The sequence below is a fragment of the Catharus ustulatus genome, chromosome Z (genome assembly GCF_009819885.2).
Source record: "Catharus ustulatus isolate bCatUst1 chromosome Z, bCatUst1.pri.v2, whole genome shotgun sequence".
Taxonomy (NCBI): domain Eukaryota; kingdom Metazoa; phylum Chordata; class Aves; order Passeriformes; family Turdidae; genus Catharus; species Catharus ustulatus.
In genome coordinates this window covers 51,720,513-51,733,007 of record NC_046262.2, presented here as the reverse complement: position 1 = coordinate 51,733,007, position 12,495 = coordinate 51,720,513, and the positions used below count along the sequence as shown (strand labels likewise).

At 36.9% G+C, this 12,495-nt stretch overlaps 1 protein-coding gene across 1 annotated transcript in view; it reads left to right on the top strand.

The window, feature by feature from the left end:
• DTWD2 (DTW domain containing 2) overlaps positions 1 to 12,495 on the top strand; it is a 74,096-nt gene that overhangs the window by 17,672 nt on the left and 43,929 nt on the right. The window contains exon 2 of the mRNA XM_033084959.1: positions 10,070 to 10,160. Coding sequence (XP_032940850.1) covers positions 10,070 to 10,160 — 91 coding nt within the window. The remainder of the gene's footprint in view (positions 1 to 10,069; positions 10,161 to 12,495) is intronic.

The following is a 12,495-nucleotide window of genomic DNA, read 5'->3' as shown; positions in this document are numbered from 1 at the left end:
GTTTTTGTTTTTTTCTCTTTGTTGCTTGGATTGGTGGGTTCCCCTCTGCCCTGGGAAATTCTGGACTTTTTCATGAAATGTTTTGGTTGCACAGTTTTTCTGCTTTGTCTTTTTCTGTGGTAGCACCTAAACTTGTGAAACAGATTGGGAATTATAAGCTGGCAATGTATGATTTGAATTTAACTTCCCAATGTCTCAATGGTACACTTTAAATGCCATTACAGCTTCACCTTCTTCAATAAATTTAAAACTCTGATAGCTGTCTGGCATCAAACTTGTCAGGGTGCCAGGTATTTTGCCACACTGTAGAGCCAAGATGCATGAAAATGTCAACGATCTCAGGCTCATTAGTTTTTGGCTTTCCTGGCCTTTCTGTAATGACTGCAGTGCTGCATAAGCTAAATGCTATTTTATTTATTTACTCCTATTAGTTCCATTGGAAACCACAGCCAATTTTAATGTAAACAGTTAAGCTGTTGAAAGAATGTTCTCGTATTGATTTGTTGATTTAAGTTATTTACAAGGAAAGCTGACTGCCAAAGTCTGCTTCCGTGTAATAAGTTCAGAAAATTGATAGTGTGGATATTTTGTTCTTTTCTTCTTTGTACCTTTTCTCTTTTAAAGCACTAGAAAATATTTGTTGTATTGGATATGTTTTGATTAGGCTTGTAAAGCTGCCATGAACATACCAGGCTGAAAGGAAAATAATTCCCCAAACTAACTTGTTTGTCCTTTATTTATGATTTAATTGGTTAGGCAGAAAGGTTATTTGCCTTGGGAAATGGACACATGAGAACTCAGCACAACTTAAAAGCCTTTAATAAGGTTTGTGCTGCCTTTGTTCACATTTTTGAGATATATTGTTTTGTGTACCTTCAGAATAAAAATATGCAAAAGATCACTCATTAAGGATAGCATACTCTTATAGTATTCATACACATGCTGCACTAAAGAATCTAGTAATTTTGTTGGGTAATCTGTTGCTTCCTAATTGTAGTGTCAAAGTCTAAAAAGTCAAAGGAAATGTCTAAATTAATTTAAAGTTCTTTCAATATAATTGCATGTCACTGTAGTATTATAAACTTCTCCATGAAAGCCACTTCACCTATAATTGGTAATTCTCTAGATACTGTGTCTTCAATATGTGCTGCTACTATTACTAATGATGAAGATAAAATCTCTTGTGCTATTTACTTAGTTGAAAAGTACCATGAAAAATATGGTCATGCAAAATAGAAGTTTGGAATGATACATAAGCTATCAGATAATTGGAAGGAAAGATACTTCATTAATTGTAGGTATTTTTACAAATGCACATATTCAAAAGAGAAATGTATGTATATATGTATTTATGTATGTGTGTTTATTTGCCTAATTTTTGTAGAACTTCACTAATTGATGTAATTTTCAAAAAAAACCAGAAGTTTTTCTTTAATGGGAACTCAGAGCTTGTCATGAACTAAGTGACAGTTTCTGTCCATTACTTCTGGAAAGTTGCCTTTTTAGTTCAGTTTTAATCTTAAGTCTAGGAAAAATAAGATCTTGTAATCTTTGTAAGTAAGGCTTTTCAAATGTATTGCTACAGTTGTTCAAATCCAGACCAGTTGAACTTTGACTGAAGATCGTTGCAAGCTGATCATTGTTTGGTGCTGAAGAAGAAATGAGTTGGCGATGTAAATCCCACTTCTAGTAGCTGTCTGTCAACAGCTGAAAACTCAGCTATTTTTGAGATATATTTGTTTCTTTCTTTTTTTATTTCCCAGTAAGAGCTCAGGACATAATCCCTGAAATATGTTGGGTTGCTCTGAAAGTAAATGTTAAAATGAAGGCACACATAGTCTCTACTCTTGTTTTCAACACTTACCTTGCTGAGCTTTATGTTCTCCTGCTGAGTGTAGGAGCTGGATAATGGTCTATTGCTTCCTTTCTTAAATAGAGATTTGTGCCAGTAGGCAATACTCAGAGCAAATGGGTCAAACATGAGGTTCTGTGGTGGAGCGCTAAATAATGAATAACAGGTGTCTGGGGATCATCATAAATATAGGGCACCTGTAGAATGATATTTTTGGCTGATAGGAATAGTGGTTTTGTGATTTTCTGAACTAAAAAGCGTATCTTCATGCTTTAATAACTTCTGATGATGGACAGCTTTTTTATGGCTATGAATTTCTCCTCCCACTCATTACATGATGCATCGTAACTGTTCATGAAACAGATATAAATCAGTGTTTCTTTTGCCTGTGGTCTCTGCTGGTGTTCCTTGATGTCTCTGTGAATTAACTACTGTATTCTTTGTTCAGGTTTTTGGAAGTCCAGTGCTCTGGGCAGAGGCACAAGATAGTTTCAAATTTACAAGAAAGCAAAGCTTTCAAATTGATTGAGTATGATGGAAAATCTAGGTTTTGCACAGGAGTTTGTAGTTAGAGTGGAAAACAAAGGGAAAGAAGGGCAAGGAATGTATCTTCTCACCATACCATGTAAGAGCAGTAGAGCTGCTGAGAATTGGTGCCAAGAAATCTGAATGCTAGGAAATAGTTCTGTGGTCTCCTAGCTGCTCACTAATACTGTGTGCTTTGTTGAGAGGCAGGGAGATGACTCTGTCTCCCTGTCCTCCTTTCTGAACCTCTTTCTGAGCCTCCTTCTGTACCTCTTCTCTGAAGTATCTCTGACTGCATACCATTGCCTTCTCCAGCTACTGCAACCCGTCATCCTGTTAGTTCCAGTGGGACACTAGGTCGATTCAAAGGCAGTTTTTGTCTAAAAATACTGCATTGCTTTTTGCATTCCTCTGTTGTATATTATACTTCTTTACACTGTGACCAAATTTGCTGTGTTGATAGTACCTCATGGCAAGAACAGATGCTATGTTGTATCAGTGGTACAACTATGAGGAAAGTGCCCTAGAAATGAACTTGTCGAATGCAATGGTAACCTCTATTTACTTAGTTGATTTTGTGGTCTTGTTGCTTTGGAAATTTGTGATACTGTCTTAAATTCGTCTTCTGGCACAAAATGCTAAATTTAATCTGGTGTATTTTAATGAATTTAATATTTACTACTGCAGTGGCTTTTCCTGGAATGTTTTGGAACCTATACCAAAATATATTACAGATTTGAATTGTAAAAGGAGCAAGATCTAGAAGTTGAAAGAGATAAAATAGAGATAAAATTAGGTTTAAATTAAATCTTGGGAATAAATTCTTTCCTATGAGGGTAGCGAGGCACTGGAACCGTTGTCCCAGAGGAGCTGTGGGTGACCCATCTCTGGAAGCATTCAAGGCCAGAACAGGGCACTGAGCAACTTAATTTACTGGAAAGGGTCCCTGTCTATGTCAGGGGAGTTGCAATGATGTCAGAGATGATCTTGAAAATCTTTTCCAACGCAGGCTGTTCTGCTGTTGATCCGTTTATACTGTTGATTTAAATTAGTGTTTCTAGGAGAATGCTTTTTTTTTTTTTCCTGTTGGGTACTTGGAGTAGAAGAAGGAGGAAGCTGACAGTGATATGGTATTGTATGAAGTCCTGACATTCAAACTCAGGGCCTCCAAGCTCTTTCGCACTATGCACATTTGATGTGCATTGAAAAATGATCTGCAAAATGGAGAGATGCTAAATGACTCCACAACTCTCTCATGATAGCATGAGACCTGTGATAGAACTTCTTACATTAATTAGAGCAAGTATTCTAGATTTCAGATCAGCTGAGTTAGTTTATTTCTGTGTTCTGTTGCTTAAAGTTACTGTTTTCATTGTGTTTAAAAGGTAACAAAAGCTTTTGTGCACAATAAGAAAATTTCTTCAAAGAGTTACCTTATAACATCTGAAGACAATTTGTTTGCAAAATAGATGATCCGTACTGTTGGGTAATATAATTTTTTTTCCATTATTGTGCCTTTTCTTTGAAAAGAAGATTTTCACTGTGATTTGGATTAGACATTTTTCCTGTGCGTACACATTTAAGTATATTTTTACTCAGGGAACAAAGATATGTTCCATCAAATTCACTGGTTGCACCATTAAAAAACTAAAATACCGAAACAATGAACCCATACACCTGTTTATAACTTATTGTGGGAAGTAAAACTTTTGCAATATGCCTTTTGTTTTTTGGGGAGTTTTTGTTTGTTTTTTTGTTTTCATTTTTTGTTTGCCAGGAAGCTGGTGTTATACAGATTACCAAGTGGAAAAGGAAGTGCTCTGTTATTGTTCTTGATACTCCCTTCACCTGTGTTTCTGATACAGTGTTTTATGTGGCTATTGACTCCTAGTGACATTTCTAAGGTTTTAATTTCACATTTTTATGCCTCATGACCAGTGAGTTTCTAAGTCTTTTGAAAGAGACAGGAGGAAGAAATTGGAGTTGGAACACAATAAAATCAAAGTAATCTTCTATGCCTCATTTTTCTTAGGTAACTCCATTAAAACTAAGGCTTGAAGTTTTACTTGAGTAAAGAATATCCAAAAAAACCCCTAGAATAAACCTAGTGCTAATGGCATGAGAAATTACTCCAGATATTTTTGGGCTTTTTCAGCACTCAGAGTGCATGCCAGAGGTTTGTGTAGTGTCATAATAATGTTCTGTATTTAATTACTTCATCCTTTCTTAGTAACACTTTACAACTGATCTGCATTTTTGAGAACTGCCTGGCATTAAACTGCTGTTTTCACAGGATTATTTATTGGAATTTTGTACTATTAAATGTTATATTAACTTAAGACCATCTTTTTTTCCTAAATGCTGAGTTAGGATTGTTTCTTCCTAAATGCATAACTTTATATTTATTTATGTATAAGATATATGTATAAGATCTACTTATCTATATATAATCCACTCTTTCTTTTATGTTCCCTCTATAGCTGCAGTGGTTAAGGTGGAGAATGCAAAATGTCATCTTAAATCAATTTTTAGTTTGTGTTTGTCCTCTTAACATAAATGTAGCAAAAATAACATTAGTTTTCAATTTTTTTAAAATAAAGGGGTTTCTCCTTTTAAACTTCCCATGTACAGCTTTGTAAAACTCCTGAATGTTTTAATTGCATGGGTGCAATGGACGTGTGTCAGTATAAAACACACATAAAAGCGTTACTGTAAAACAAACATATGGTAAATTTGTGGTTTTTCTTCAGATTTCTCAGGTGGGTTTTGACCTTGAAACCCTTGGTGTTTTGACAAAAACAGTAGATAAATCTAATTTACTTGAAGCAGGCATTTCTGTTTTGGCAGGCATGTTTTTTTTCTAAAATACAGTCTGGGGCCTGACCTTGGCAATACGTGTTGGAACATGAGTATGTTGCTACAAGTGTTAGTTAAAAAACATCAGCTTCTTCCTTATTTTAATATTGGAAACATTGTTTCTAGAACATGTGCTTGGCACATTCAGCCTCTGTATGTTTCCATACAAATGTCTACAAATGCTGAGCATAAAATTTTAACTTTGTTAGTTTTTGGTTATTTGGGGTTTAAATCCTTGGATAACCTACCTGTAGTTTTCTGAGTAGGGGTATATAAATACAATCACTTGCATTCACAGAATGATGCTTGTTCTCAGAAGGCGGCTTTGGACATGTAGCAAGGTAAAATTTAGCTATGAAGCAAGTGAGGACGTATTTGTAGTAAAATAATACAGACTGAGAAAGAGTTTCAGAATTAGCTCACTATTTTTCAGACTACAGTATATTTACTTTTAGAGTATCTCTGCCCAGAAACTGGTAAGCAAACTAAACGTGACACCACAGTCTACTGTCCACATTCAGATCTGCTGGGAAGATAGACCTAATGTTATTTATTCTGAGTATCATTAATTTTTATACAAATAATGGAAAAGAAAGCTGTGAAGTCAATGCATGTACATGTCTGTCTTTTTCATATGGAACACTCTTGCAAGATATGGAATGATGATTTTTTTTCTTTTAGTTATGCCATTGTTATGGGTTACATCATCATAAATTTTTAGACTAGAAAAGCTGTATTGAAAAACAGGTAAGAATCCACTGGGTAGCTTTGAGCTGTACTAAAATTGTATACAGGTGAATAATACAACAAAAAATGATCCTCCCTAAAATCCCCCCACACAAACCTTTTCACTAATATTCTGAACATTACTGCTTCTGCCTAGAGCTGATTGCTGCTTTGATTTCCAAAAATGAGAAAGCTGATGTTCAGTGTTTAAGAAGTTCCTGGTGCTGCTCCTTCTCTTCTGTGTACGTAGAGCAAGACTGAAAAAGCATTTTTAAACAAAAGAAAAAGAACAAATGTCTTTTCTGGCCAGGTTGCCTTTCCAAGAGCAAAAGCAGCTTTTGTGGGGGTGGAACAGAACTTGGTTTGTTCTGCAGTGCTTCCTGTCCCACAGATGTAGACTGGTAATATTAGTTTCATGAAGGAATAATGTTGAGGGTTTTTTGTCTCACAAATAACTGTTAAGTTCCAAAGTAAAATTACAGAAATAAGTCTTGTGCCCTCAGGATGGGGTTGTAAAAGTATGATTTCAACGTAATTAGGTACCTAATTGAGTGCTTAAAGTGATGTATATGCATATGTAAGTAATTAAATTATATTGGGAAATTCTTTATTTGTCATAGTCTGTGCTCTGCTCCCTACAGATCAAATTATGGGCAGAATTTATTTTACAGCTATTTGAAAATACTTACTTTCCAGTAATTTCCTTCTTTTCATTTGGATTTGTTTATTTATTTTCTTTTTGTGAGATTAACAAAGCTTTAAAAAGTCTGGGAAATATCCAAACCACTGTGGAAAATGCAAAAAGCATATACCAAAGGAAGACTTGAAAGTACGTAAGTTATATCTAGTGAAATTTGTTATATTTAAACACCCTGAAGTCAGAAATCACTGGAAGTTCTTTTTTGTGTGCTTATAAGAGATATGAACAGTGTAGCTCATGGGATTGAAGTCAACAGCTAACTGTTTTGGAACAGCTTGCTTTAGTAGATTTTCATGCCTTCATCTCTTTTCAGCAGAAAATGCCATGGTGGGGAGAACTTTAACAACTTCTCTTTTAAGTGAAATCAGCTGTTGGAGTCAACCAAGTATTGAGGAGAAACCAAGGAATCACACTTTGTACACACACCCGAGTTTCTGATAAACCTGATGATCAAAAAGAGGATGAACTTTGACTTAACAATCAGGGCACAAGCAACAAACAGCCTCCACTGTATTTGCTGCTTCTAGGTTGTTATCAAAACAGAGATTTCTGAGCATTTGGGAAAAGACAAAGGGAGACCATTTGGGAAAAAGGCAGAGGGATGCACTGGAGAACCGCCCATCAGACCCAGAAGTGAGGTTGTTTTCAGTTCATTCATGAAGGTCCCTTGGGTAGTCCTCTGAATAGTCAGGTTACTGAGTGCTTACTTTTAGGCCCAAAGCCTAGCCATTAATACAGCAGAATGTGCCAAATTTATGCAGCATTAGCAACAGGAAAATGCCAGTACTAGAAGGAAAAACAGACAGCAGGCAACTGGAACAGACCAGTTCCAGAGTACACCGGAAGAATATATCAGAATAATTTCCAGTGTGTCATTAGGCTGATTTATTGTCTGTGAGGCCTTTAATCTAAATATTTAACATTAGTTTTTCTGGTGCTTATTTTAAGAAGTACCAATTCCTTGTCTTCCATAAATATTTCCCCCATCCTCACTGTGTATTTAGACTCTGTTAGGAGAAGGGAATAGCCTCTGTGCCTTAGTAGCTGGGGCTTGAAATACAGGCTTTAAATCAGCACAGCCTGTCAGCTGATAAAGAGGAGCTTGTCAGTTCTTCCTGCCTTTTTATAATGCTGTGTCTTGGGTTGCAATATAGGATGTGACCAAAAGTATCTTTTCTATCACCATCTGTTGTGACCAGGTGATCCTTATCTCTGTGGGAGATAATCTGCTAATGGGCCATCCATTGAAACCAGGCGGAACATTGTTCTTTATCTTTTCACAACCCATCCTTCCTGCAGCGAGTCATTTTCTGCTAATGGCCCATTGAGTCCCACTGTGGGACTGATAAAATTACTGCATCCCATTGGGAGATGATCTGGCCAGGGGGAAGAGCCAAGCCATTTCTACCAAGATAAAAACTGAGGTTTTGGGACACCAAGTAGCCCTTTTTCCACTGGATTTTCAGAGGAAAACTGGACTTCTTCACATCATCACTGGACCTCCGGAGGGAAACTGCACCCCTCTAAAGGACCTCTGCTTCAACTGAATCGCATCTGTCACTGCAAGGGGGACTGTAGCCACCATTTAATGGGACTGCTACCAACACCCTGCCTGACGGGGTGTCAGGTTGTACTCTGACTTTGTCAGGGTTTGGGGTTTGTTCTTTGTATACTGTATTTCTATTTTAATTTTTTTAGTAAAGAACTGTTATTCCTAATTCCCATATCTTTGCCTGAGAGCCCCTTGATTTCAAAATTATAATAATTTGGAGGGAGGGGGTTTACATTCTCCATTTTAGAGAGAGGCTCCTGCCTTTCTTAACAGACACCTGTCCTCCAAACTAGGACATGCTGTCATTTACTATTAAATACTAATGTGTTTGAATGGGGAACAGTTGTAGTTGTGTGGATCACTATGACATTACTTAGTCCACCTGTATGGGTGTGTGCACATTTGCTTTTTTGAACAAGCAAATTCATTCTCAGTTGGGCTCGTCATTATCACAGTTTTGGAGACAGTCACATGACAGAAAACACCAAATTCATGCGACAACAGCCAAAGTTTATTGATGGACACCCTCTTTTATAGGGGCTTCAAAATTCCCATGCTTGAATATTTGATTGGTTGAGGTCTTAACACCGCCCAGATCATAGGACAATTGAATGTCTGCCTTCGGTCATGAATGGAATTGGCTGGGGTCCCCTGTTTGGATTTGAATCTGACCTGTCATTGTCTTACCTGGGCACTTGTTTACTTCTACTCTTCAAGGAGCTAGGATAGTCGAGTTGGGGTCTGTTATCACTAATTTTATCTGTGCAGATTACAGACCAGCTGTCACACATCATTAATTTAACCTGAAACTGTCTTCAGAATTCATTTCTTTGAATCACATCTGCTGCAGTGATTCACTACTTACTGCCTCTCATGTGTGGTCAAAGTATGAACTTATAACAATAAAGGTTACAAGGAGGATGCAGGTCAAGTTCTGCTCTGAGTCCCTATCACTGCTGAAAATACTGACTTTGTATTTTTTAAGTTTGCAGAGATGGTGTGATTTTAATTCATGAATACAGGTAGTAGTTTCACTGTTAGGAAAATTCTTAATTTTTTTGAGTAGTTGAATAACGTATGCAAGGAGCTAGAGTGGTCGCTGCATGTGCATGTGAGTGTGTGTTTTTCTGGAGTAACAGTTCAGTTTCTCTCTGAACTTCAAGCTTACTTCTTTGCTTCTGTTTATTCTTGTTCATTCAGCACACCAGTCTCGTATTAAGTATAAGTTAATTTCTTTCGATACTGTTCTACAGCTAGTAATTCCAACAGCTTGAGACAGTACACCAAAGAATTTTAAATTCTTTTTTTTCTGACTTAGATCCTGATAAGGATTTTTCTGTTTTCATTCCACATGTCTACTACATATTTCAGCATAGATGTAATTAAAAAAAAATAAAACGCAGCATGTCTGGGGTTTCGTGTGTGCGTACTTATAAAATGCTATATTTTAATCAATCATAAGTATTTTATAAACTGTAAATATTGTGTGTTCTATTGTAGCTCATCATGTTGTTGAAACTAACTTGTTAAGAAAGTAGTAACAGACTTGTCTAATAAGGGTGTGGATGCTAGTGAGCTGCTCCTCTGGAAATTTACAGAAGAATTTTTATATTGCTTTAACCCTAACCAAACCACAGAAAGTATCTGAACACTGTTCTCAAAATGCTGTTTCAATGAAAGCCTTGCCTTTTTGTTTTTGTAAGTGAAAGGAGTTTCAAGCATAAAATTACATGAGATTTAATACAATGTAGTTGGGGGAAGTTCTTAGGAAATGCGATATGTATTTGTGCAATCTATTTGTATCTTCTTTCACAAACTGCTGATTATTTTTAATTGTTCTCTCCCTTTTGCCGTATAGCCGTCCTCAGAAGGTGTGTTTGTGTCCTTTCCTGCCTGTACATCCGCTGAAGGTCTCTACCTGCTTGTATATAATTCAGCATCCAGCAGAGGTGAGTAAGGCTGTGGTAACTGTGGGACTCGAATCCTAATGCAGCAAATGGTAGGCAGGAGGGAGCAGCTATGCTGTCAACTCATTGTCATGCTTCGACCCCAGCCATCTCCCAGGTACCACGCAGTACCACAGTACTTGCCCCTCTGCCAGATGGAATGGGGATGAGAAGCAGAGGGCAGAGGTAAAACTTTCTGGGAGAGAGATAAGAATGATTTAATACATTAAACAAAGTGAAATAGTAGTTGTACTACTACTGCTGCTACTACTATTAATAATAATAATAATAATCATAGCAAGTGATTATTATATAGCAGAATACAGTGATCACCACCTGCTGGTGCCCAGCTCATCCCCGAGCAGCAACTGGCTGCTCCTGGCCATCCCCATTTTAAATACTGGGCACAGTATTCTATGGTGTGAAATATCCATGAAAGGCCAGTTCAAGTTGTCTGACCTGGATTTGCTCCCTCAAGATTTTTTATGCAGTTCCTCATTGGCAGAGAGTGAGACACTTGAGAAGTCCTTGGCTTAGGGTAAACACTTCTTAACACACTGAGGTTTTCGTTGTTGCTATCAACATTATTTTCATCCTGGATTCAAAACACGGCATTGTATCAGCTACTGGGAAAAAATTAATTATATCCCAGCCAAAGACAGGGCAATCATATAATGATTTGTCCTTTTATGCTTCGTCACTGAATGCCAGTTCATCTGAGTTGCTATATTTGTTGTTCAGTTCTTCTGAATTACCGTATCTTCTGAAATCACACCTTATTGTTGTAATTCCCTGCATGCAAGATGTCTCAATTCTCCTGCTAGAATTTTGTACAAATTGTAAGAATGAAAAAATAGTATTATTAAATAACATTAAATAGCATAAAGGCACATGGTGTGATTTGTGGAGTATCCTGTGCAAGGCCAGGAGCTGGACTTGATGATCCTCCTGGGTCTCTTCCAAATCAGCGTATTCTGTGATTCTATGAAGACAGTGTCTCACAGAGGTGCTTGGAGTTGATCCATGGAGAAATTATTTTGATTACAGCAGTGATCTTTTATTGATGTTAGTATTCTGTTAAAAGTATACATTAAGCAATTCATCTTAGTGATGACCTTAGCTTTTCCTCAATGAAAAACTGCAGTTCAGCCTCAGAACAATATGTTTTCATCTACTAGTAGAAGAACATACATTGATGTTTTTCTCTTTGGTTGACTGTGGCCTATGGAGGTGGGTCATAAGGTGTTTAGAAATTGTACCACAGTTACAAAGATCTAGGTAGATGGTGGATCTGCAGATTAGACTGTGAAATTCAGAAAATTCATGAACTCTCATGGTCCAACTGTTTGCTTGACATTACACAGTTGCTCAGTCAACATGCAAAGAGTAATTTCCTGAAGGAATTTAAGCAGAATACAAAAAAATCCAATTTAAAAAAAAGTCTTGTCTTACAGGGAAAGAAAACAGAAGCCATATTTGGGCCTCAAATGGGAAAACTGATTTTCAATATACTGTCTATAACAGGAATACTCTTCCATGTTACTTATTTCAAAAGTACCTAAATATATGCTTAAGTCTCTTACTGGGAAAAAGAAGTTTAAAAATATGCCAGAGATATTGAATTGGCATTTTCATAGTGTTGAATTTCCTGTTCATGATGAAGGGTATTAGAAAAAATTTCCAGATTTTTCTAGATTTTATATACCTGTCTTGTGCCTGTCTGGAAAGCTATCTACAATTTTTTATTATTTAACAATCACAACAGCTGTCTTTTATAATGGGATGCAAGTTTTCCATTACTCTATATTACTTAATGATAATTCATCCAGTAAGCTATCATTGGAAGACCGCTATGGTAACTATCCAACTATATAGGGCCCTTGGCTTATCAGAGAAGTCCTGTTAAATGATGGGAAGCTAAGAACATCATACAGTGATCATTGGAAGTGTTATCTCAAATGGTCACAGGTGGTGCTTTTGATTGCATAACTGCAGAGGCATTGGTGACAAAAGGTATATTCCCTTTGCTTGTAGCTGCTCATACTCAGAACACAATCAGTCTTGAAGGCAGATGAGCCTTCTGGACTGCATCTGGTCCTTCAGTTGGCCATTGCATTACAGATACACTCTAACAGTCTGTTACAGAAATATCCTTTTTGAACTAACCGTGTAGACAATGTCTTTCCCCTGCTGTGCATCAGTCCTAACTGTTGTCCCCCATGTGCTTAATTTTTGGCTTTGGAAGTCTGCAGTGCATTGGAATAAGCCCTCAACTATGGTCAAATGATGCTATTGAGACTGGTATTGAGGTAAGATAGTAATCTAAGAAGTCAAGGAA